This window comes from Cheilinus undulatus, linkage group 22, assembly GCF_018320785.1.
Source record: "Cheilinus undulatus linkage group 22, ASM1832078v1, whole genome shotgun sequence".
NCBI lineage: Eukaryota > Metazoa > Chordata > Actinopteri > Labriformes > Labridae > Cheilinus > Cheilinus undulatus.
The window spans coordinates 19,486,237-19,509,468 of NC_054886.1; the positions used below are offsets into that span (position 1 = coordinate 19,486,237).

A 23,232-nucleotide genomic window follows, 5' to 3' on the forward strand; every position below is an offset into this window, starting at 1 on the left:
CAGAGTTAATTTCGAGCGAGTTATAAATGTGATAAAAGAAAAAAAAAAGGCAGGCAGGTGATAAGTGAATAAGTGTTAGTCATAAAAATAATAGAAAGTAAGTTATGCAGTTGTCAGTAAATGCAGTCAGTCAGGATTTATCCAGATATTATAGTGATCTTTTGTTAAAATGTGTGCAGACAATGCAGTGTCAAAGTTTGACACATAAATGCATACTATATTAAGCTATAATAAGAACTTCTCCTTGTTGAACTAACTTTCTGTCTGGATAAAACACTTTAACAGACTGCGATGAAGCCCAGCAGCAGATGGAGGAAACAAAAGGATGGAACACCAAGATAGCAGCTTCTTAGCAAAAGAAAGAAAACCCCCGCCACCAGCGTGGAAGTTAATCATACTCACACAGAAAATGGGCACAGATCGTCCTCAGGTGCACAAGCAGATCTAAAAACGTGAAGAGTTGGCTTTTATGCACTGAAGCTGACACAAGTTTAGTTTAGCAAGCAGAACTTGTGAAACACCACAACCAGGATTGGAGGAATATAAACTCTTAGAACGCAACAAAACACTAGACCAGGTGAGAAAAACAGTCTTGTCTGATTGGGTTTTGAAAAAGATTAAATGAAGTGAAGTTGCAGTTTAATCATAGCTTTTGACATCACCCAAAACAAAGAAAACAGCTATGCATCATGAAGTTCAAATGTTAAGTAATAAATGCTTTAAAATGAATGTTTGATACTAAATCATGTAATTTTGAAAAGCATCGCATTTATGTTGCATGATGCAACTAAGGTTAGACCTTGAGCTGCAACCAAACAGACTAATTCCAAAACATAAACCGCAGCCTTGTCTAGAGGTCTTCTTAAAAATTAGACAGAAAAACAAACCAAGCACTATTCATTTTTGAAAAGCTGAGAACAATTTCAGACTGTGGTATCAACACTCCAGAGCTTTTTAGCACCAATCAAAGTTCACTACAGCAAAGAGAATTCAAAATTTAGCTCATAAAGTGAGAGCTGTACAATCTGCCTTAAAGAGTTCTACTTGAATTTGAAATCATTACTGCAAACGGGTCTCGAATGTAATGATTAACTGAACTGCTTAAATGCAAACTGCATCATGAAGAGGAGAATCAGCAAACATGATGTGCAATCACATCAACACAGCAGTATCATCAAACTTGTAAGGTTGAGATCATAGTTTGACTAAAAATGCTTAATGATATGTCAGCAACATTTAGAGCTGTACTGACTGGCTGCAGTTTGGGTGTGAAGTGCCACCCCCTTTTTAAAGACGGGATGTGGGTCAAACTCGTCATATGAAGATCAGCGTAAGGAGACCGCCAGCTGATCCCAAGTATCACCTCTCAGCTCCCACAGCCAATCACAGCTCTCTTTCTCATCACAACAGTGTATTTAAATATGACATGCTTCTCACTTATCTCTGCTTTCATTAATGCTGATGCACCACGCTGCTGCTGGCAAAGTTTAACCTCCTCAACCCCAGCTTCCTCCTTTATAGCAGAAAACTTGTTGCAATCCCATATGTCACTGGAACATCTCTATCAAATATGCAGTTTTTTTTCAGCATAAACATACTCTGGTATCTCTTAGGGACCAAAAAGTGAAAAAAATAATCATTCTGCTTCTAAATATTGACATATTCACAAAAAAAGTCCTTGCGTCTTTTTGGAATTTGCTTCTTATGTACCGTTATTCAAAGCAGTTTCTGTCTGCAAAGACAGAGGGACACATCACAGCCTCTCTGTGTCTCTTTCTCTCCATTATAAACTCGTAAGACTGTCTTATGCAGTTTCAAATTGGCAAAGCATGACGTGACAACGGAAAAGCCTGCCATTGGTTGTCACAGCCAGTCACAATGCACTATGAGAAACATTACTGTGGCTAATGCTAAAGCTAGTGGCAGGAACGATTAAAAAGTTGATTAAAATAATGAATAAAAAAGACATTCATTATCAGAGCTACTGGTTTGTATTTAATCTTTAAATGTCACAGAAATTCACCCAAATTCCAAGCTAGCTAGAATAGCCTTTGTAAGGGCTACGAAGGCATTGATAGCGTCATTAGAATGGCAAAACGGATGGCTTCCAGATCATTCTTCTGGCTTTTTACATAAGGTAAGGGACAAGGAATATGGGCAGAGAGCACGGGGAAGACTTGAATCAAACAGCATCAGGATTGATTCTTGAACCTTTCACCAGCGTGTTAAGACTGTAGCCTCTGTACATGGGTGCCTGCTCTACAAACTGAGCCAAACCTGTGCCCAAATATTATCAAGCTTTCAGTACAATCAGTGGTTTCAAAAAAAACATTTTGAGATACTTTTATTCAATGATAATCTTAATACATTTTTTACCAAACTTGCCATGATTACTATTGCTTCTGCAAAACTGTGCTACATTGAGCTATTGTCATGTAAAACTAACTGAAGAACACCAATTCACACAGTTTTAAGGAATCTTTTTCACTGCTCAGTTTCTTACCCCAGGTCTGGTCCAATCAGAGAGTGCCTTCTCAGCATGGCTCGGGCCTGAGCGTTGGTAAGGTTGGCTGTGGGTTCCCCATTGATGGCCAGGATGAGATCACCAACACCTAGACGTCCGTCGCGGCTGATGGAGCCTCCGTGGATGATACTGCGGACCAGCATTCCCAAGCCGTCTTTCATGGCACTCACCGTCATCCCTTTGAGGTAGATTTAAAAATACTGTAACGCTCTCAGCTTGGATTTAGATCTGAATGAATCACAAATGAGCTTTTAGAGAAATCCCTGAAGACTCTTAAAGATTCAAACCTCAATACTACCAAGAGACTTTTTAGGTCTGTAATAAAAGGAAACCACTCTTTATAAATTACAACTATACAGCTTCATCAATAATTTTCATGTACTATAAAAGTGATCGAATGTAGTGTTTTCAATTCTTTCTCATATTCCAGCATATTTCCCTTCTAACAATAAAAGCACTTGCACATTTTGGTTTCAGTTCACTGAATGCAGTGACTTGAGAGTGCAGCATAATATATTTATACACAATATTTCACAAAGTTTCAAGCTCCCTTAGAGCTCAGCAAGAGCTTTGAAAAGATCATAAAAATAACAAGCAGTTTGTTCTATCTTGCAGCAGAATTTGGTTGGAGAATTATATCCAGTAAAAAGGTTGAATATACAAAACCCAGGCATAAGAGAAACCTTAAAAGACGACTAAAAAGCAAAATAAAGCAGAACTGAGGATTATAAACAGCAGCTCCATAATACCTATTTGTTTTGGAAGGTTAACTTGGTATTCTCTGACACAGAAGCAGTTCCCTGGGTGGGTTTTGAAATGCAAAATACCCTTTAGTTACCCTTTCAGACTGGAAAAAAGCCAAAAATCTTTTCTATTGTTTTGCTTCCCATCTGGTATTCATAACAAATGTGTCACAAAAGTAAAGGCCAATACCCCTTTCAGTCCCACAACCTCCTGTACACTTCTTTTAGTGGATGCAGAAGAGAAATAAGTGATAAATAACAAAGAAAAGAATGTGAAGACATAAACACAAACCAAGGCTGGAGTTGCCTTTGACTACAGTGATCGTCCTTTCAAAGTTGCTCCCCGAGGTCAGCACCTCCTTGTCGCCATCTTCTGTCGTTTCTTTCAGGACGGCGTCCTCGTCCTTGAGGATGACAATTCAACAATTATGCATCAGAATAGATTAAAACAGATTCTACACAAAGCCAGGGTCGTTAGAGGAAAGACAGATAAAGCAAATGGGAAATGATTTCAAAATAAAAAAGCATTAACTTTTGTTTGTTTGATGCTTGAAAAGAGTCTCACATCTGAGTAAGGAGAGGTTAGAAGTTACCATAAAAAACTGGTTCTGAAAGATGAGGGATGATTATTTTTCAGTTTTTTTGTCTCACCTTGGCAAATATGTCCCCTGCATGCCAATCATGAATTATTATTCATCTTTCTAACAGAATAATCTGTGCTCATCTCATTTTTTGAGTCTTCTTATTGAAAGAGTAACTAAACCCCAGGGTTTCAGCCAAGGTTCATCTAACCTGGAATTTCAAAAAAACGCCTTTATAACTTAATGGAATTCATTCGGTCCATGCTGCTTTTTTAGCCTCAATTATGAGCCAAAACGTCTCCACCATATACATGATATATGGTCATGTAGCAGACACAATTTCACATGCTATTGGTCTTGTTTTAAGAAAAACATGTTTTATTCACCATCTTAGTCAACAACACTGCATTACCCACAATCCTAGAGTGTCTCAACAACATCCCTGATTGGTGGAGCAATGAATTTCGGCTGTCAGCTGCTACTAGTAAAGTTAACAATTGTGGGAAAAGTGGGTGGTAACTGTTGGGCTCTGTGGTATCGACAGATGGCAGTAGATGCTTTCAACCTGTAGAAGGCAGCTGCTATGGAAATTTAATTTCATAAATGTATAAAGAATTAAATCATTCTAATGATGGTAAAATACTTGATTAGATTTTATTATTTTAAGTCTAATAAGTCACAAAACTCACCCAAAAGTTTTAACTTCTGCCCCCCTTTTTATCATTTATCTTGTGTGATGTATACAACTGATGTCACAGTTTAACTGGTGTTGGATTAGCTGGTGACACTTTGTTAAACATTCTACGACTACAACCTTCTGACTATAACAAGGTATAAGTATCTCTGAAGACATTAATGCTACTTGGGAAGCGTTTGCTGGGCCACAAGGTTCGTTATCAGAGATAAATATTAAACAAGAAAATGTAAGTGACTTTGCAGATGCCTCACTAAAACAAAATAAATGATGGTGGTCCATTAGTTATACTTTGTGATCCCAGAAAAATTTTCCAAGCGATGTTAATGTCTCTAAAAGCAAAGCATTTGCATTGAAATTCCCTGCTGATGAATCAAAAGATGACTAATATAAGCCCTTCAGGTGTGAGAATGAAATTGATATAGTCCCCTTAGTAAGCAAAGTTGCCCATCCCTGGTTAACTGACTCTTTCAGTTCATCTTATTTTACCTTCATCAGAATCTTTATATCTCCAAAAGACATAGGTGGCTCCACAGGCTCATCTTGGACATTAGCAAATGTGCTGTAAGAGTTTGTGCTCTCAACTTCTTCTTCTTTGGTCACATGCTGAGCCAGGTAGTCATCGCTGCTGGTCAGTATGGCATCATAATCCTGAATGTGGCTTCTCAGACTGGGAGGGGTGAAAGAAGCCGACTTCTCTGTGTTGTCGGTGAGGTCGGACGCTGTAGAAAAGCGGGTACACTCTTCCGCCAAGTCGAGGCGAGCTGTCAGCTGAGGGTAAAACAAAGCACAGCAATTGAGTGAATGTTCCGCTCTGTTAGATAGACAATTGCCCAGTAGGAAGAATTCATCTCACTCAGTCGTCGCCCTGCCCTCCTCGTAATGAGCCATAGAAGAGCCATCAGGGGCCAACAGAGGACAGCAGAAATTACCGGGGATCTTGGGCTTTACATGCACTTTCTTACCATAACTCTACTGAAGACTTTTCTAGATGCAGACTGAGTTGAAACAAGTTGACACACTTTCTTTTTGGGGGCCAGAAAAAGTTCTGTAAATCTTGGTGAGAGTTCAATCATGCATTTTCAACATAGGTAGATCTTAAAATACAGTCAGTATTGGCAGCAGCATAGCTAGGGATGTAGGGCCCCAAAAAAGACAATTACACAAGGCCTCCCTTAGCCAGCCAGCCAAGCAAAAATGCTGCTTTTTGCAAATATCTGTGCATTCTAATGTATGTTTTCCTTACATTAATGAGTAATATTTTTACGTTGGTTGAATTAAGTTAGTCCTATTATTAGGCATTTCCATTTTAAAAAGTGCTCCTTATGAGGATTGCTTTTCTCATGTTCTAGTAGTTTTCTTAAAAAAAATTTTTGCCAGTTGATTTTTGCTACTTTCAAACAATCCTTGTTGTATAGCTCACTTCTGGATGGCTTTGACACCTCATGAGTTAACAGAAAGCATTGGATGTAGTACAGGGCCTCTACACTGTCACTATACATAGGCCTTCTCTCTACATGTTTTCTCACACCCATTAGCTGACTTTGACTATTGAAGGTAATCTGGAAATGGCTTGTCTTCCTTATCTTTGGGTGCCATTTTTTGTATGTCTGCATCTTTGTAGGCCAGTCTGCAAACAGCCATAATCATGGGTTGACTGGCAAAAATTCATCTGCAATGCCCTCCCGTTCTTCACCTTCATCTTCTGTCCTCTCCTCTTCACAAACCCAGCACAAACCTCCATTTTCTCCGCTTTCTGTTTCCAACATATTCACTTTCTTGCTCTATGTCCCTGCTGTCTTCTCCTCTACATCCTTATTTTGCTTTCTGTTCCTGCTTTCTCCTCCTCCATCATTCTCATCTCGCTCTTGATCCCTGCTTTCTTCTTATCCATCATCCTCATATTGCTCTCTGCCCCTGCTTTCTACTCCACCATCCTTATCTTTCTCTCTGCCCCTGCTTTCTACTCCACCATCCTTATCTTTCTCTCTGCCCCTGCTTTCTACTCCACCATCCTTATCTTTCTCTCTGCCCCTGCTTTCTGCTCCACCATCCTTATCTTTCTCTCTGCCCCTGTTTTCTACTCCACCATCCTTATCTTTCTCTCTGCCCCTGTTTTCTACTCTACCATCCTTATCTTGCTCACTGTCCCTGCTTTCTTCTCCTCCACCACCCTCATCCTCATCAAGTGCTGCTACGAAAATAAATACATAAATAAACAAATAAGTAAACAAATAAATGAGAACATACTTTTCATTTCAGCCCCCCTCCCAGTGTGGGCATGGTCAGACAATAACAGCAGTAAAAGCAATGCTTTTAGACTGGTGTGGTTTGTTAAAATTTGTGTATCATGTTTTTATAGGGGCAGAGCTTTCCTTAGTATTAAGATGAGGCCACAGTTCCTCCAAAATATCTAAAATGTACTTTTCTTTGTCCTAGATGAAAAAAAGTTACTTCATCTGCATATGAATAACTCTTCAAAGCCAGACATCCAAAAAGCAAGGCAGCACCTCTGCAACCTATCAATGCAATCATGGGAAAAGAAGCTGTCAGTGTTTCATCGGCAGTAACGTTGGAGGCTGACTTTGTGGGCTCACTGAGCTTATTTGATCTTTAACTCCCCGCTGACCTTTATATTGTCGTCCCATAAACAGTTATGGACCAGACAAGAACAAAACATCCATATTCCTTAAAAAAATATCACCTCAGATACTGTCAGCCAGTCTGAAAAGCTGAGCCACTATTTACTGGCACTGAAGAAAGGCTGAGATTTATCTGCAGCTTCTCCCTGGAGCTTTAGGGGGGGAAAACTGTTCATCATGACGAGAAGACTGAGCTGTCTGACCTCATCTAAACATTTGAAATCTGTTTTTATGAAATCCCACAGTAATATAAAACGCCTAAAGTTGTCTCGGCCCATGTCTGTCCCGCTAGGATGCCTTATTAAAGCGAAGAACTCTGAGGAAAGCCTGACAAATAAGGTCAGCTGTGACCTTTGGGAGAGCTGGAAGCCCACAGATACCCCAAGGAAACAGTTTGTGTGCCCGCTTGCTGTTTTTGTTTATTTTCCTGTAATTTCATATCCATTTAGGGAGCTGCTCTTGGGCAAGCAGAGCAACAAAAGCAGCTGCAATCTTCACAAAAAAAAGCCTGTCTTTTCACAAGGGACAATCATTTTGCATGCCGTTTTAGATTTCAATTACTAAAAGAAAAGTATAATGATCACATTCTGTATATCAAAGCTCCAGTCAGAAAGTTTTGGTTTTCTGCATTTTGAACAAAGTTATGCCTTTTCTCAACATACAAAACAAAAATAGAAACATTATCAGTCTTCTCTGTTCTTGTTTGTATTTGCAGGTCAAATAGAGACATCAGTGTTCATTTCAGTCAATTTCATAGCAGGTTTAAAAACCCTCACAGGAGCTTTAAAGGTGCAGTGTGTAAAACTGAATATCAACATCTAGAAGTGGGTTCTAGATTGCATTTCTCTGCTTGAAACTGTAGCAACCAGTTGAATGTAATGTGTATCTGTAATGTGAATACAATACAATACAATAACTTTATTTATTCTTTTTTCCTCTATGTTACCATGGAAACATGTAAAAATCCAAGATGGCGGCATCCATGGAGGGGACCCTCCCTATGTATGAATTAAAGGTTTATTCTGAGTTGTTTTTTTCAAAATAGCTATTTTTGAATTTAGATCACTAAACACTTATTTAGTTAGACCGTCATAGAAATGTTTTGCTTTATTTTACCAAGTTTTTTCAGCTAAATGCTACTAGGCTAAATATTACACACTGCATCTTTAAATGGCATTTACTGTTGCTTAAATATCTGTTAGAACAAAATGAGCTTTCAGGCTGTGCTTTTGGCTTCAATGGTAACTGTATGCTGTCAAGGAATATTTGTTTACCTTGGGTGTGGATGAGTTCAGAAAATCTAGGTCTGGGCTGCAGGTGCTACCCCGAAGAGCAATCATCGACGCCTGGAAAGTGTCATCCTCGATAGTCGCATAAGTGTGATCTAACACCTTTTCGTCAGTTAGGTCTGCTTCCCCTGTGTCAATCTGTGAGGAGGAAAGGAAGAAGTTTAACCAACAGGGTCACAATATTAACCTTTATTATATGAACTACCCCAAAAGAGCTTTAATTAGCAATTCATTATATCATCCTTAAGTCACAAATGCTTATCCTACCTAACTACAGCTTTACAACATGAATGCAGAACTTTATTGATGACATACAGTACCTATGAAAAGTATTCACCCCCTTGGATGTTTTATCCTGTGATTGATTTTAAAAATCAACTATGGTAGATATAATTTGGCTATTGTGACAAAAAAAAAAAAAAAAAAAAAATTTTAATGTCAAAGTTAGATTTCTAAAATCAATCACAGGATAAAAAATCCAAGGGGGTGAAAACTTTTTATAGGCAGTGTACATATTGGAACTAACTGATGATTTCAACAAAAAAATGCAAGCAGACGTCTCTTGGTACAAAAGGCTAGTATCAAAAGTTCTTTCACATTTTTAGGATGTTCTGATGTTTCTTATTGTTTGTTTGTTTCCCGGAAGCTAACTAACCAATGCAGGCTCAGCTCGGTAAACGATGCCCTCAGCCAGTCCTCCTTCCTCTCCTTCTTCAACCATAATATTGTTGAAGGCAAATGAATGGATGGTGGATGATGGAGTAATTTCCTGCTCACCATATGGGTGTGGAGAGTGGGAATATCCTAAATCCTAGGAAAGTGGAGAGATTCTTTCAGTTTCTCCAGCTTATGTTATGGATATTTTTCTGTGCCCACTACAGATATTAGTATGAAATGGAAAGAAGATGTTAGGTGTTAGAGATATGGTACACTAACTAAAAAGTAGTTTTTAAGCACAGAAAATGCCCATTCATGACTATTTTAATTCATTCTTCACAGAAAGATTTTAAACATTGCACACATATTCTTTAGAGCTTTTGATACTGATTTAGTGTAGCATGCAGCCCAGGCAGCTATAAGAAAAGAAAGAAAGAAGGCATACTGGAGGATTACTCTTGTCAAACTCAATCTTGGGAGGCAATATAACAAAATACCCCTGTAGAAGCACATTCCACATCCAAAGGGAGGTTCTGTTAACTCCACAGAGGCTTCCTTCCTACAGCTCTGTAATCCAGCTAACCTTGGCAGCCCAGAGGTCTCAAGTGTAATCCAACAGCAGGTTTAACACCAGAGAAATGCAGTGCCAAAGCTGAAAGAATGCAAGAAGTTCTACAGAGTCCAGGTGCCTGGAGTGATGAACGTACCGTTGGATTGAGCGGATATTTTGACAGGTGCTCCAATGTGTCTGAAAGCAACAGAGTCTGTGCTTTTGGAAAATTTGATACGCAATAATAAGATGAAGAATTAGGATGGCTGCCTTCTCTGAAAGAACAGTGGGCAGAAAGCTTAACCATGCTGCTCTTTTTCCCGCATGAAAAATTCAAGCCCTAGTAAGCCGAGCCCTCATGACGGAATACTAAGTCGCATGATTTGAGGACAGCGTGACTCACAACCACACATACATGCAGAGGTAAATCCCTGGCATGCAGCTGAGCACATTTTAGAAAAACCTAGAAGCAATCGCTTTAACACCAACAAAAAATTCTACTTCTTAAATGTTCACATTCAGAGCAAATAAATGATAAAGAAAATTCTGATTCTTACAGGCAATGGTTTGGCAACTCCTATTTGGACCTTGCCGAGTTTGGCCCCCTTTAAGGCCTGAACGGCATCCTCCAGGCTGGCGTTCTCCAGGTCGGTGTTGTTAACATACATGAGCCTGTCTCCTGGTAATAGCCTGCCATCCTGCTCGGCCACACCGTTAGGAACCAGAGAGCGAATCACGATCACCGTCTTGGCGGGGTCTAGTGGGTCCTATGGCAAAGACAGACCAAAAAAAAAGTTAAGGACAGAAACTAGGATAGCCTTGAACTCATATGGATATCATTCTGTGGAAATATTCATATTTAAGTCCTTGAGAGATTTCCCACCTGGTAGTCTAAAATGCTAAATCCTAGTCCCCCTTCTCCCTTCTCAAGCTCGATATTCTGGATCTCCAGCTCCCACATAGCCAAAGGAGATCCTATCGCCTCCTCTGTGACATTTTCCTGTGTTGCTGCTGCCGCTGTGTTCACCTCGGAGTCTTCAGCAACCAGCACACTGCTCAGGTCTATTTGTTTCTGCTGGAGAAAAAGACCCAAAATCTCAGAGTTACTAACAGCATGTCTCTCTCAGTTTCACTCCCAACCCCGTAGGCTGTTAGCCTCAAGTTGTGTCTCTGGCTCAGGTTTCTGGCAGAAGATAAAAGGGAAATATCTTCGGGATGGACGGGATTTAGTACATTATCACAGATAAAGCTGGAGAGATGAAAAAAGTCTTCTGAAAGGGAAGCTGCTTTTGATGCCTCATATCTCCAGGAAAGGTTGTTGGCTACTGCTGCGGCTGTATTACTAGAACTGGTCATAAAAAAAACTTTCAGTCTCCTTCTGCTTATCACTACATCTTAACCCATCATAGCTGGTAGATGGAGAGCAGGTTGCTAAGCTAAGAACAGTTTTAATAAAGGAGGAGCAGCAAACAAAAGAGTTTTTCCTTTGATATATAGATCCAACTCTGCAGGTTAAGGTAATGATGGGGATTTCATGCTGTTTTTAAAGTATGTGCATCAGTGCTAAATCAGTGTTAAAGCCTGCATGACTCAAAAAGGGAAGTATTGTTACAGTTAATTTACAATTTCCCACCTTAGCATATTAAAATATATTTAAAATTAACAAAATAACACATTATTTTAGAGTGCCCTAATTACCTAGTAATAACCTGGTAATTTGAGAGTAAAGATAAGATAAGGTATTCCTTTATTAGTCCCACGAGGGGAAATTCCAATTTACAGCAGCAAAAAGTATCTCAGACAAAGCAGGACAAAGCAGGCCATTGGCGACAGAAAAACAATAGAAATAGAGTACAAATAAATACATACATTGTAATTTTATAGTAGTAAGTATAGTTACCTGGTAACTTCTCAAGAATAAGGTGGTAATTACCTAATGATAACTTGATTTATAACTCAGAAATATGGTAATACTAGGGAAGTATTTACCCAGTAATAATGTATTAATTATCAAATAATTCCTCATTGTATTGTGGCAATTCTCTATAATTATGAGGTATTTTACCAAGCTTTGAAATACTATAATTTTCTTTATAAGTTGCTTGATAATTTCCAGGATATTTCTTTATCTTGGCTCACTAAATTAAAGTAACTTTTAAGGTAATTTCTGGATGCCTTTTGTCATAATTTCTCAAAATCCTCCTTCATATTTGTTAAATATTTTTTGTTAATTTCAGTATATCAGCCCACTAAATTAAAGTGGTTCATTCCCCAGTAATTTTGAGGTAGTTTCTTAATGTCTCCTTTCAAAATTTTAATGTCATTTTTTGGTCATTTCTAAATATATTCCTTCACAGTTCAAAAGTTATTTTCAGGTAACTTCTGCATATCATCCTACTCCATAATTCCTAAGTTAAATCTATGTAATTCTAAAAAACAGCCTTGTGTTAAGTTAGAATACAGAGAACATTGATAAACCTTTCTATGCCTCCTACCTCTGAAATACATAATCGTACATACATAACGCCCTAATACATAATTAGGGCTGTCAAAAGATGAAAGTTTTTGACTGCAAATATTTGCAAAATTTCTGTAGTTATCTGCAATTAATCACAGCCCTTTTAATTGCACTTTTAAATTCCACTATTTTGCATTTTGGATCGTTCTTTTATCATTTTGTTTTTCTATTGTATTCATTTAGGGGAACGGACTTCCTGTTTGGATATAGACCTGCTTTAAGAGGTAGATCAAAGATTTTCATATTAACTTAACCACAGAAAAAGAAACTTGTTATGGTTTGAAATGAAATAAGAGATCATTGAAAGGGTGCAGATGAACTCTGACTTTTCCTCTGAGCTGTCTGGGATTTTCATGTATTTTTTAGAGTGAAATGAGTCTTTAAGGAGCAGTGGTGGACTTATTTTGACTGAAGGAAGATGCTGATGTGCCGTAACCAAAGTTTGCTAAATGGGTATATTATAAGTATACTTAAAATATGTGATATAACGCATCTATAATGCATAGTTATAAGAACTTGTGACTATTTATAATGCCTCATAACAGTAATCATAGCTAATTATAATGCCAGTGTCTATAATGACTTGTAAATATATTTATAATGTGTTGCATGTTGTTTTCGTAAGTGTTTCTAAGTATTCAGATATATTTAAAAATGGCCTTTAAATTAAATTAAAGTTATGAAGGGATGCATTAAGAAACTACTTCAAAAATACATGGGAATTATTAGGAAGGACTCATTTGTAATTTTGTGGGCTGATATGAAGAAAAGACCAAAGACATACTTATCTATTATAAAGGTGGTCACTTGAAATTATGTAGGAAGGACTTACTTTAATTTAGTGGGCTGAGATGAAGAAATTACCTAGGAATTATCAGCAAAAATTACTTGGCAAAGTGCCCCCTGGTGACAGAAAATTGCCACAGTGTTATGAGGAATAAAGCAGGGTACACACATAAGGATTTTTTAACTCTTAAGAGATTTTTTTTCTGTTAGAGACCCCACACATGAAGATGAAAATCAGGCATTGAACAGTTTTGATCGTACTGTATGTGGTGTGCTCCGATAATCTCAACACAGCACACCCCACACATCATGATTCTGTCCCACCACCGATCTAGAATCTCGTCCTCCAAGCCAGAAATCTCACGTGATCACACGTGATCTAACAAAAACGAAGAAGAAACATAGCAACAACAGGAAAACACAACATGCAACATGGAAGAGGACATAGAAAAAGAGGGAATGATGGTGTTCTTGGCACTATTTTTAACAGAAAAATCCCGAACTAAAAAAAAGAAAACACTGTGGAGAAAATCTTGGAGACAGCGCTAACTCCTCCATTTCAGAAGTCCAACTATATGATGCTTCAGCAGGTCAGCCATGCTTGTTTTTATTTACGCCTGCTTCCTTGTTCCTCAATCAGCTCGCTTCTTGATTGGCTACATTCCGTTCCACGTCACAATTCACGGAGTCATGACTTGGGAGTCGCCTGCTTTCCCCACACACACATGAAGATTTTTGGTCATAAATATTGAACAAGTTTAATATTTAAGCTGGATACTGTCGGCCCGAGCGTTTTCTGAGCCAATTATCGAGACAAATTCACTCTTAACATACTTCAGACCACAGGATAATCTTATAAGACATAAGATAATCAGGCATTTGCTGTCCTTGGTCAGGAAGGGGGAAAATCGGGACAAAAATAGCCCAGGTATCTTGATGTGTGTGCCCCGCTTTACTCGACAATTAATACATTTTTACTGGGTAAATACTTCCTTGATGTACTATATTTCTGAGTTAATACTTGGTAACATTCAAAGTTGTTACAAGGTAATTAACACTTTATTCTTGAGTAATTACTAGATAATTTGTATTACAATAAAATTACTAAGTAATAAGGGCCCACTAAAATAAAATGTTACTCACAAAGCCTAAAATCTTCACTTACATGCTGTCAGACATTAATGGAAAAGAAGTACCTTTAATGCAGTCGTTGTGGATAAAACCTCCGACTCTGGCTGGACAGCATCCATGTCAGTCTGCAGGTGAGGGGCGGGTCTACAGCATGTCATATACACATAGAGTGGAAGCTCTTTCAAAATCCTGACCACTTCCTTGTGCGTCTCTCCAATTAAGGAAATACTGTTGACCTGTGACAGAAAATAAAAACTTAGTGCATTAAGCACTTAAAAGTAAAAGCAGTAATAGTTTGTTAAACATAACTTACCTTACTGCTGCACCACTAAACCAATGTTTTACTGGAAAACCACTCCGCCACTACGATTATATACTGCTAATGTTACAGCTTGAACAGCTATTGTTGCTGTGGACTGTGTTTTTATATTTTTCTTTCAATTAAAGTGCTACATACCTCTAGCAGCTCATCTCCACTGAACAGCTTGCCACATCGACCAACAGGACCCTCAGGCAGAACAGAGCGAATGTAATGGTGCCCACTATTGGCCTCCAGACTGATGCCCAAGCCGCTGCTCTCGCTGTATTTCTCCACCTGGGCCACCTGTCCAACAAACAAACTCAGGTCAGTCCTTTTTCAAAAACATTTTTCACAAAGCTCTGGTAAGTAAAGAGAAAAAGAAATTTACTTTGAAAAGGAAACTTACAACAACTTCATTGCTTGGACCCAGAATTTCTTGCCATTTTTTCATGAGTTCATCTTCTTCAAAGGCTGTTAGCTTAATCCCTTTAAAAACAATACAAACACAACACAAAAATGTAAATTTCTGAACTCTTTGCAAAGTGAAAATATAGCCTAAATCCTCTTAAATCTTTCAACAAGAGAAGCTACTATCCCACACCCCCAATGTCAGTGTTTCCTCACAGTGTGTTTGGCCAGTCTGACTCAGTGTGGTCCTGTCAACAATAAGCCTTATCTGTCAGATGTGTGCCCAGTATCTCTGCTGGTGTACTTAAAGGAGAGCTCCAGCCTCCTACCATGTTTGTCTTCTGTTAGCTGATCCGTGGCTTGGCTGACATCCGATCCGTCACTCTTTGTCTGGAGCGCCCTTTCATCTGTGGTGACTGTAAAAAACACACAATGGACGGTAAGATATAAAGAGAAGCAGGCAGCAGCACAAGCACATAACAATACAGGCCACTGGAAAATGTTATCTACTCTCCAATATAAGTACATGTACAAGCATGTCTTTTAATTTGAAAGGGCAGGCTATAAAACCCCTTAAAGATCAGAGCATTTATTTTTCCTTTCCATCACAAAAGATCAAACACAACCTTGTTGATGTAATCCATAAAGACAAGGACTTCAAATATCTATTAAATGAACCTGGTGCTTTTGATACTTCACACCACTGTTTGTCTCTGGAGTTCAACAGGGCACCTAACAGGTCACCCATGAATTTACTGCCCATGCTCTGTCCATCAGCACCTTCAAAGTGCCAACATAAAACGAACACAAGCTAGACTGCTAAGTGAAAAATGAAATACACAAACTTCGTAACAGGTGGGTTTCATCAATCTACTTTAAAGACTCGCTGCTGTGCTGTTGTTATCTCAAAGTCTGAAATGTGCAATATCCTGTGTTATTGTTGGTTTCACAGCAGCCAAGAAAACACTGGCCTCCTTTGTCTTGTAAAGACTGACTACTGCATTTTTTGGGCTACAACTTCCTGCTGACAAATCTAATCCCTTTCAAGCTCCATCCATCACAATCGACAACTTTTGCCTTGAGCCTTGAGGTCCTGTCAGGTAAGAGAAGATGAGAAATTTACCTTTTTTTCCTCTTAGAAACAACATGATTGAAAAAAAAATTGAAACACACCAAGTGGAACATATATTCTTTTTAAGTTTAGTTTATACTTCTGCACTGAGTCAGCGCCATAGAGGCCTGTTCAGTTCTGAGCCTAACATACATATGCTTAGAATCAAGCATATGATGTTAAAAAGGTGGCTGATCAATGCTGATGACACTGCAGTTGTTACTAAAAAGGAAATAAAGGAGACATCGGAGAAGATGGGAAGTACGGACTTAGATCTGAGACCCCACTTGTTCGGCTGGTGAGAGAGATGTGGATGAAGAAATGCATGTCTAATTCTTTGGGTGCTAGCTGATAGATTTGATTAGTTTTGGGATACCAACAGTGATCTAAAATAGGCAGACCACTGCTTCTTAATGTCTCACTTCACTTTAAAAAAACTCAGACAGCTCAGTGGACAAGCAAAAAGTCATATGGTCCTTATGTTTTGAAGCATTAACCTTTTTATTGTTCCTTTGTGTCCTTTTCACGCCATAACAAGTTCCCTTTGCAGTGGTTAAGTTCATGTCATGATCTTTGATCTGCCCAAATGTCCTTATTTAAGAGACAGGAAGTTAACTACCCTGGGTTTACGCAGTAAAAAATCCAATGAAACAAAAACTGTTTTAAGGGCAAAATAATGGAATTTCAAAATGTAAAGCAAAGGGTTATTAATTACAATGAACTACAGAAGTCATAGATAAACTGTGATTGCTATGTTAATTTGACATTCCTGGACTAGTTCTCCTGTTGTTTGCAATCTGTCTTACACTATTACATGACAAACATTAATCAGAGACAGGTAAACATCCAATACTACCCGGAGGACATATCACAGGCCTTGTCGTCTGCACCTTGTCCACTGATTGCTACATTTTTGAGGAGGCTTGTGTCGGACTCTGAAAAGGTTCAGGCCTCCACAAATCTATGACACATGCTATGGCGTAGATTTCACACAGAGGTTTAAATCAGGCTTTATTTGTGAGGAATGCCCTGTCTTATGTTCAGGATTGAATGCTTTTATTACAGAATATTTTCAATGCTTGAGATCAATGGTTTTCAAATGATGGGTCAGGACCCAAAATGGGTCACAGTGATCTTCTCAGCATGCCAGTTCTTCATATCTGGTAAAAAAAGTGTGGCAGAAACTCGAGTACGAAAACTAGTTTGGCTAGTATGGAAAAAGTAGACGACTATAGTACTCAAGTAAAAGCACAGTTACTCTGAGTAAAAATCACTTTTAAGTAAAAGTACTGGTCTATAAATCTACTCAAGTAAAAGTAAAAAGTATTTGATTTTAAGTATCCTTTAAGTACTGTGTAGCTACTGAGGAGTTGTGCAGTATAATATAATCTTTTCTTATTAGCAGGACCAGGTAAAGTCACACGGCTATAATTAGGTAAAATACACAGCAATATTGACAGTGTCATAAAAGTCATAAAGAGTTAAATTTAACACTTTAAACATGCCTATATAGGTCCACACTACATAAAGTTAAACTACACTTTTAAAGTGTTACATATTTTATAATTTCACAGCGTTGCAGTAACTCTTGAAAGTCTGTGTTGATCTGGGTCTCCTCTGACCAGAACAAAGCAGAGAGTCGACCTCATTGCAAGGCGACACATACTGATGAAGGATATGCTCAATGCGTCCTCAAGTCGCTAACTCGGTGATAACATCACTCATGGTGCAAATATGTCTCACATCAAAAAACAACAATGATCCACCAGAAACACGAGCAAAAGAACCACAGCAGAGATCCCTGTACAGTAGACAACCTCCAAACACAACTAAACATACATAAAACTCATCCAAACTAGGGCTGTCCCTTTTTATTTGAAATTTGAACATTCATTTGGACCCATGGGTGAATGTTCATATTCAAACTGTAATGAGCCATTAAAAGTCAAAATACACAATCAGTGCACCATTACTCCTGAAGTGGTTTGCCATTTGATCCAGCAGAGGGCGCTCTCAGTGTAACTTGACCATTGTGTGCCCTCTTGACCCCTCAGTAATGAAAGACAGTTGAAGTAAGTAAGTTTTACAAAGATTAAGGGCGTTGACAGCAGAGCATCTAGCAGACAACAACAACACCAAAACACTCTAGAAGCACTGTGTGGAAATAATTTGTATTCTACACTGTGAGTGGTAAAACAAAAAACACGGGTGGTGCGATTCAGGAGATGCAAACATACATGAAGGAGACGCCTCTCTCTGGCAACAGCAAATGGCTGCTTTGGTGGAGAGATAGGATGTATTACTGCTCTCCAAGCTGGCTCATAAACATTCATGCATACCAGGAACCTCTGTGCACTCTGAGCGGGTGTTCTAATCTGCAGGTAATACTTTAAATATAATGGGAGAGGCACTCGATTCCGATCATGTTGACAGACTTGTCTTTCTAGCTTTTAATCTCCGTAGAAATAACCAGGATTGTTCAAGACGCCATCAGGGTGTTTGAAAATTTGTCATACTGAACACGGGAAATTGGCTTCATTGAAATTCTTTTAGGACTGTTATTTTGTTATGTTGAGCGCCTGTTGAGCGTAGCTCAGTGAGAGATAAAAAATAAATGAGGATGTGTCTGTGTGTGAGGGTGGACGGTGCACGGGGTGAGGTGGGGGTTGGAATATCTTCAAATATTATATTATGTCGGAAATTCGTTTAAGTGTTTTTTCTGAAAAACTGACAGCCCTAATCTAAACACTCTGCCCAAGGGCATGATGGGGAACTCCACAGATCGATGACTCTTTACAGAGTTGAACTAACACTGCGATATTGACAATCCATGTCTGAAAATGAGCATGAATGCCCTCCAAGGGCTTCTGTAACGCTGTGCTTTTTAAACATATTTGTGTTTGTCCTTTCTACTCATATGTTTCTACCTTCTAATTTCCAAACTGCACCATTTTTAACTAAGCAAATTAGAGTAGATGAAAATTTTTGGCAATCTGGGTCACACTTTCCACTGAGGCAGCAGGGGGTCCTGGGGAAAAACCAGATGGGAACCACTGCTTCAGATAACATGAGGGGAACTTTCAGAATCTCTGCAGATGTGTGCTTGTTTTGAGCCTTTTAAGCTTCAAGACGAGATGCGATAATAAATAAAATGAGAGAGCCAAGGGAGAAAGGTAGCATACACAGAGTGGTAGATTTTATGGAAAAAAAAATCATGTAAAATTTATAAAAGATAAACCCCAGAGATGACAATGCCACCATTTTTGAGGGAAAAACAACACTTAAATTTATGATAAAATGACTAGGGGTCTGTCTAGCCAGTAAATTATTCTGTCAGTGTACTATAATAATGGATGAAAAATGTAGCACTTGAATTACTAAGTGGTAAACTTGATTTTAATGTCAGAAAAACAGCGTTGTCCTCTTGGACTTTGTCAGAGATTATTAATTATCAGTGCATTTTCCTGCCTCATGAAGGAAAGATGTGGGCGTATTAAAGTGCTGCTCTTTGGAGGATATGACTAACAAGAGAATTGATTTACTTTTTAATAACCAAGACTGGTGTAAAATAATTACAAAAAATAAAATAAATTATAATAAATTCTGCAACATATTCAGTAAATAAAAGATGACGATGATGATGACATTAATTTAGGCTGTATTTGAGAATAACTACATTCATCTTTTAGGTTCTGACTATGTGGATAAAAGTGCAAGAAATTCCAAGTTGGTGTGAGTCAATCACTGCATAATGAAAACTCCTTTCTCAGAAAAATTTACACATCAAAAGACACCTTTTTTGACAGGATGATGAGCAGCAGACTGTGTTTTTGTCTATCCTCATTAAATCCCTCTCCCTCTCTCCTCCCTACCTGTAGCAGCATCCTCAGCTTTCTTTCTCTCCAGCTCCAGCTCCCTCATGACGGTGGCCGTGGTGGGGATGGTGGTACAGGGTGGCAGGATGGTGACCACAGGGGTCACAGCAGGAGGGATCTCCTCAGGCTTGAAGCCCCGCCGGATCAGCTTAAGGTGGACTGTCTGGCCCGTGTGCCTGAGCACCTCCACTGCCTGTTGATTTGTGTAACCCTGGATGTTTACACCGTCAACCTGCAGGGGGCGGTCATATGTGACTCAGTGGGTTAAACAGGGCTAGAAAAGTGCTTTATTCTTCTTTATCAGAGATTAAACCCAAGGATTGATAAAAGTAATTGTAAGTGTAATGTTCATTAGTACTTTGATTACAACATTTCAACTAGCCCCTTCTTTATTTAGATCAAACAAGGCAGAAAAAATGTGAAAAAAACAATAAATGTTACATTCTCAGTCAGGGAAAAACACAACTTTAGAAGGCATGTTTCTAATGATGCACAACATGAAAAACGCTGACTTAATATGAAAGTCCTTGTGTAATAAATAAAAACCGAAAAGCTCAATGTGTAAATACCGCTTTAATTTTAAATTAGAAAAAAAAACACATTAATTTTAACCTTATTACACTTAATAATTTTCTCTCCATTGGCTTACTGATCAAATCTGATCACTTTAATAAATAGTATAAAATCTTCATCTAATTTCATCATGAAAGTAAAGAGAGGCAGCTATCAATCCAGAATTTGGTGTACTTACAGCTATTATCTGGTCTCCGACATGAATCCGTCCGTCTTGATCTACAGCACTGTCTTTTGTTATGCTCTTGACAAAAATACCAGAGGGCTCTAATGAATCAAAACAAGGAAATAAATATTAAAGACATAAGGATCCCAGTCGTGAGTCATGATAGAAAAAAAATCAAAGCTGAACAGCATCAGAGATGCCATACACCCATCCATTATCTATAGCACTTGTCCTGTTCACAGTGGCAGGGGCTTGGAGCTGATTTTTTTTTAATTTATTTAACCTTTATTTAACCAGGATGTTTTTCCCATTGAGACACAAAAATCTCTTTTACAAGGGAGTCCTGGCCAAGACAGCAGCATATTAAGTATCACATATATGACATTAATTAGGACATAAAACAAAGGTTACACCAATCAACAAATCGGCAGCTTTCAGCAGAAAGATGTGCACACACTGGTCAAATTGATCCCAGCTGTCACTGTCCCAAAGTTACTCTGATGACAGCTCAAAAATCCAATAAAAAAATCCTCAGAAAAATTCTATGTAAATTTAAGGAACTTTTCCAGCAAAGTCCCCAAATTTCATAGAAAATTCTTCCTAGAAACATTTCAGAAAGTTTCCCTAAAATTTACAAATACAATTTCCAAGAAAATGACAGGAAACAGTCAAACACATTTTTCTGATATTTCCATTTAAATTCTTCAAAATTTTAAAGATCACCACCCCCAAATGCTCATTTAAATTAGCCAAAAATCACAAATAAAATTCCCAAATTTACTTTTAAGGCCAAAAAATTTCCAAAGGAATTTATCCAAACAACTTTCCCAAATTCTGATGAAAATGCCTCACCAAAAAAACAAAGAACATTTTGTCAGAACTTCTAATGGAAGTCCCCAAAATATAAAAACATATCCCCTAAATTACCATGAAATTACTTGAAAAATTTTAAACAGATTCCCTTAAATATCCAGACAGCAAATTCTCCCTATGATTGACTTAAACTTAGATGGATGTTCCGACAACGATATTAAAAAAAAAAAAAAAAAAAAAAAAAACTTCCTAGCAGAGATTTTTTGTAGGAAAGACTGTCTTCTTATGAACATGCAAGGTTGTAGGAGGATATCAGTGATGATCTAAAATGCTGGGCCTCATATGGCATTGGAACTTTTAACGTTAAGCCTTAGAAATGCGACAGATATACGTTTAACAGATTAGACAGCACATTTGCATATCTTGGTAGAGGCAGACAGACACAGGAGGAGGAAAGACTGCAGTCAGATTGCCCACTTATTAATCAATCACAATTTCTGTTGATCTTTATAGTGGATAAAATCATATAAGATACGAATAAAAGTACTTTACTTTATTAATCTGCATAAATTTTTTAAATTGCATTATCTTTCTCAGATTTATTAATTGAAATGAATCCAGATTTTTTCGACAGCACTAGTTGTGATTAATAAGTGTAAAAAAGGCATTTTTTTAATGCAGGTTTAATCAAAAATATATTGAACCCAGTGCTCATACTGTATCCTCACCTTAAAAAATACAGTTTTTAAGTTATCACAGCAAACTTTAGTGACCTGTCTATTCAATGAATTAATAATGATGTAAGTCTTTCTGTGGTATCACAACACATATTCCTTTTAAGACATTCTCTTCAGTTGAAACATTACTATCCTCATATGAGGGCCCGATAGTGTCAGCGATCATCCACATCCTACATGGACGTTTGACTGAAGTCCACCTGTTTAAATGAAGTATTTTTGATCCTGTTTAATCTCTGTTAAGACTTGTGTGTCTTCAGCAGCTTGGTTTTGTCCATTCATCAAGCTCTGCTGGTAAGATAGAATAGTGGTTTTATCATGGCTTTTCTTTTTCTTGGAAAAAGTAACAGCAACTTTGATAAGAGCGAATGACAGCTGGATTTGCAGGACCTAAAAAGCATAACAATAAGATGAAAGATGCAGACACAGGGTAGTGGTTTATCACTATATGCAATCTCTTTCTTATTAAAGTATTGGTCCAGTGTTAAAGGCCAGATGAAATGTTTTATAGCAGCTTTAATGTTTATTTGTGGAACAGGATACTTTCATTGAAATGTACTTTTCCTAACATGCAATTTGTGATTTTTTTTACCTGAATTTTTATCTCCAACGTAGCCAGCGATAGTGATCCCCAGTCCCTGTGTGTTCTTTGTAAGGCTGACATCAAATGCCTCAGCCTCCTCTTCCTCATATCCCTGTAAAAATTGCACAAAATGTTCACAGACTGATTACCATATGAAAGTTATGGCTGATTTATCAGTCATTCAATTGTACGACAAGGTCATAAAAACAACCTTTTCAGCTTTGATAATACCGCTTTGAACTTTTCAGCCATAAAAAACTCAGTGTGCATAAGAAAAAATATTTGTCATTTAAAAAGTGAGTCACAGAAATTCATTCTTACTTAAATAGGACTGAGTGTTGAAAATAGCCATGAAATCGCTGTTTCTGAGACAGGAAAGCAATATCTGCTCTCCAAAGTGAGTCACAAGTGATGCAAGCTTCAACACTTTTTTATTTTTATTGATTCATTCTGTCAGGCATAAGACAGAATAAAACTGGAGATGAATAAGCTGAACTTCAGGCCTGAAATGTTTTTGATATAACTGTTTGACTCCGTTTGTCATAATCAA

The 23,232-nt window shown here is 38.0% G+C and overlaps 1 protein-coding gene across 10 annotated transcripts in view; it reads right to left on the reverse strand.

Annotated features, from left to right (window-relative positions):
• Nucleotides 1-23,232, reverse strand: part of LOC121505034 (multiple PDZ domain protein) — a 70,199-nt gene that overhangs the window by 30,643 nt on the left and 16,324 nt on the right. For 5 of the 10 annotated variants that reach the window (XM_041780161.1, XM_041780160.1, XM_041780156.1 and 2 more), the window contains exons 9-23: nt 22,692-22,794; nt 20,562-20,650; nt 19,808-20,042; nt 15,154-15,240; nt 14,823-14,902; nt 14,573-14,719; nt 14,181-14,351; nt 10,564-10,755; nt 10,238-10,447; nt 9,129-9,284; nt 8,459-8,611; nt 5,032-5,313; nt 3,560-3,671; nt 2,504-2,702; nt 403-444 (exon numbers count right to left, since the gene is read on the reverse strand). In XM_041780161.1, the coding sequence (XP_041636095.1) occupies nt 403-444; nt 2,504-2,702; nt 3,560-3,671; nt 5,032-5,313; nt 8,459-8,611; nt 9,129-9,284; nt 10,238-10,447; nt 10,564-10,755; nt 14,181-14,351; nt 14,573-14,719; nt 14,823-14,902; nt 15,154-15,240; nt 19,808-20,042; nt 20,562-20,650; nt 22,692-22,794 (2,258 nt within the window). The remainder of the gene's footprint in view (nt 1-402; nt 445-2,503; nt 2,703-3,559; nt 3,672-5,031; nt 5,314-8,458; nt 8,612-9,128; nt 9,285-10,237; nt 10,448-10,563; nt 10,756-14,180; nt 14,352-14,572; nt 14,720-14,822; nt 14,903-15,153; nt 15,241-19,807; nt 20,043-20,561; nt 20,651-22,691; nt 22,795-23,232) is intronic. The other 5 variants (XM_041780162.1, XM_041780158.1, XM_041780157.1 and 2 more) reach the window with 3 other exon arrangements.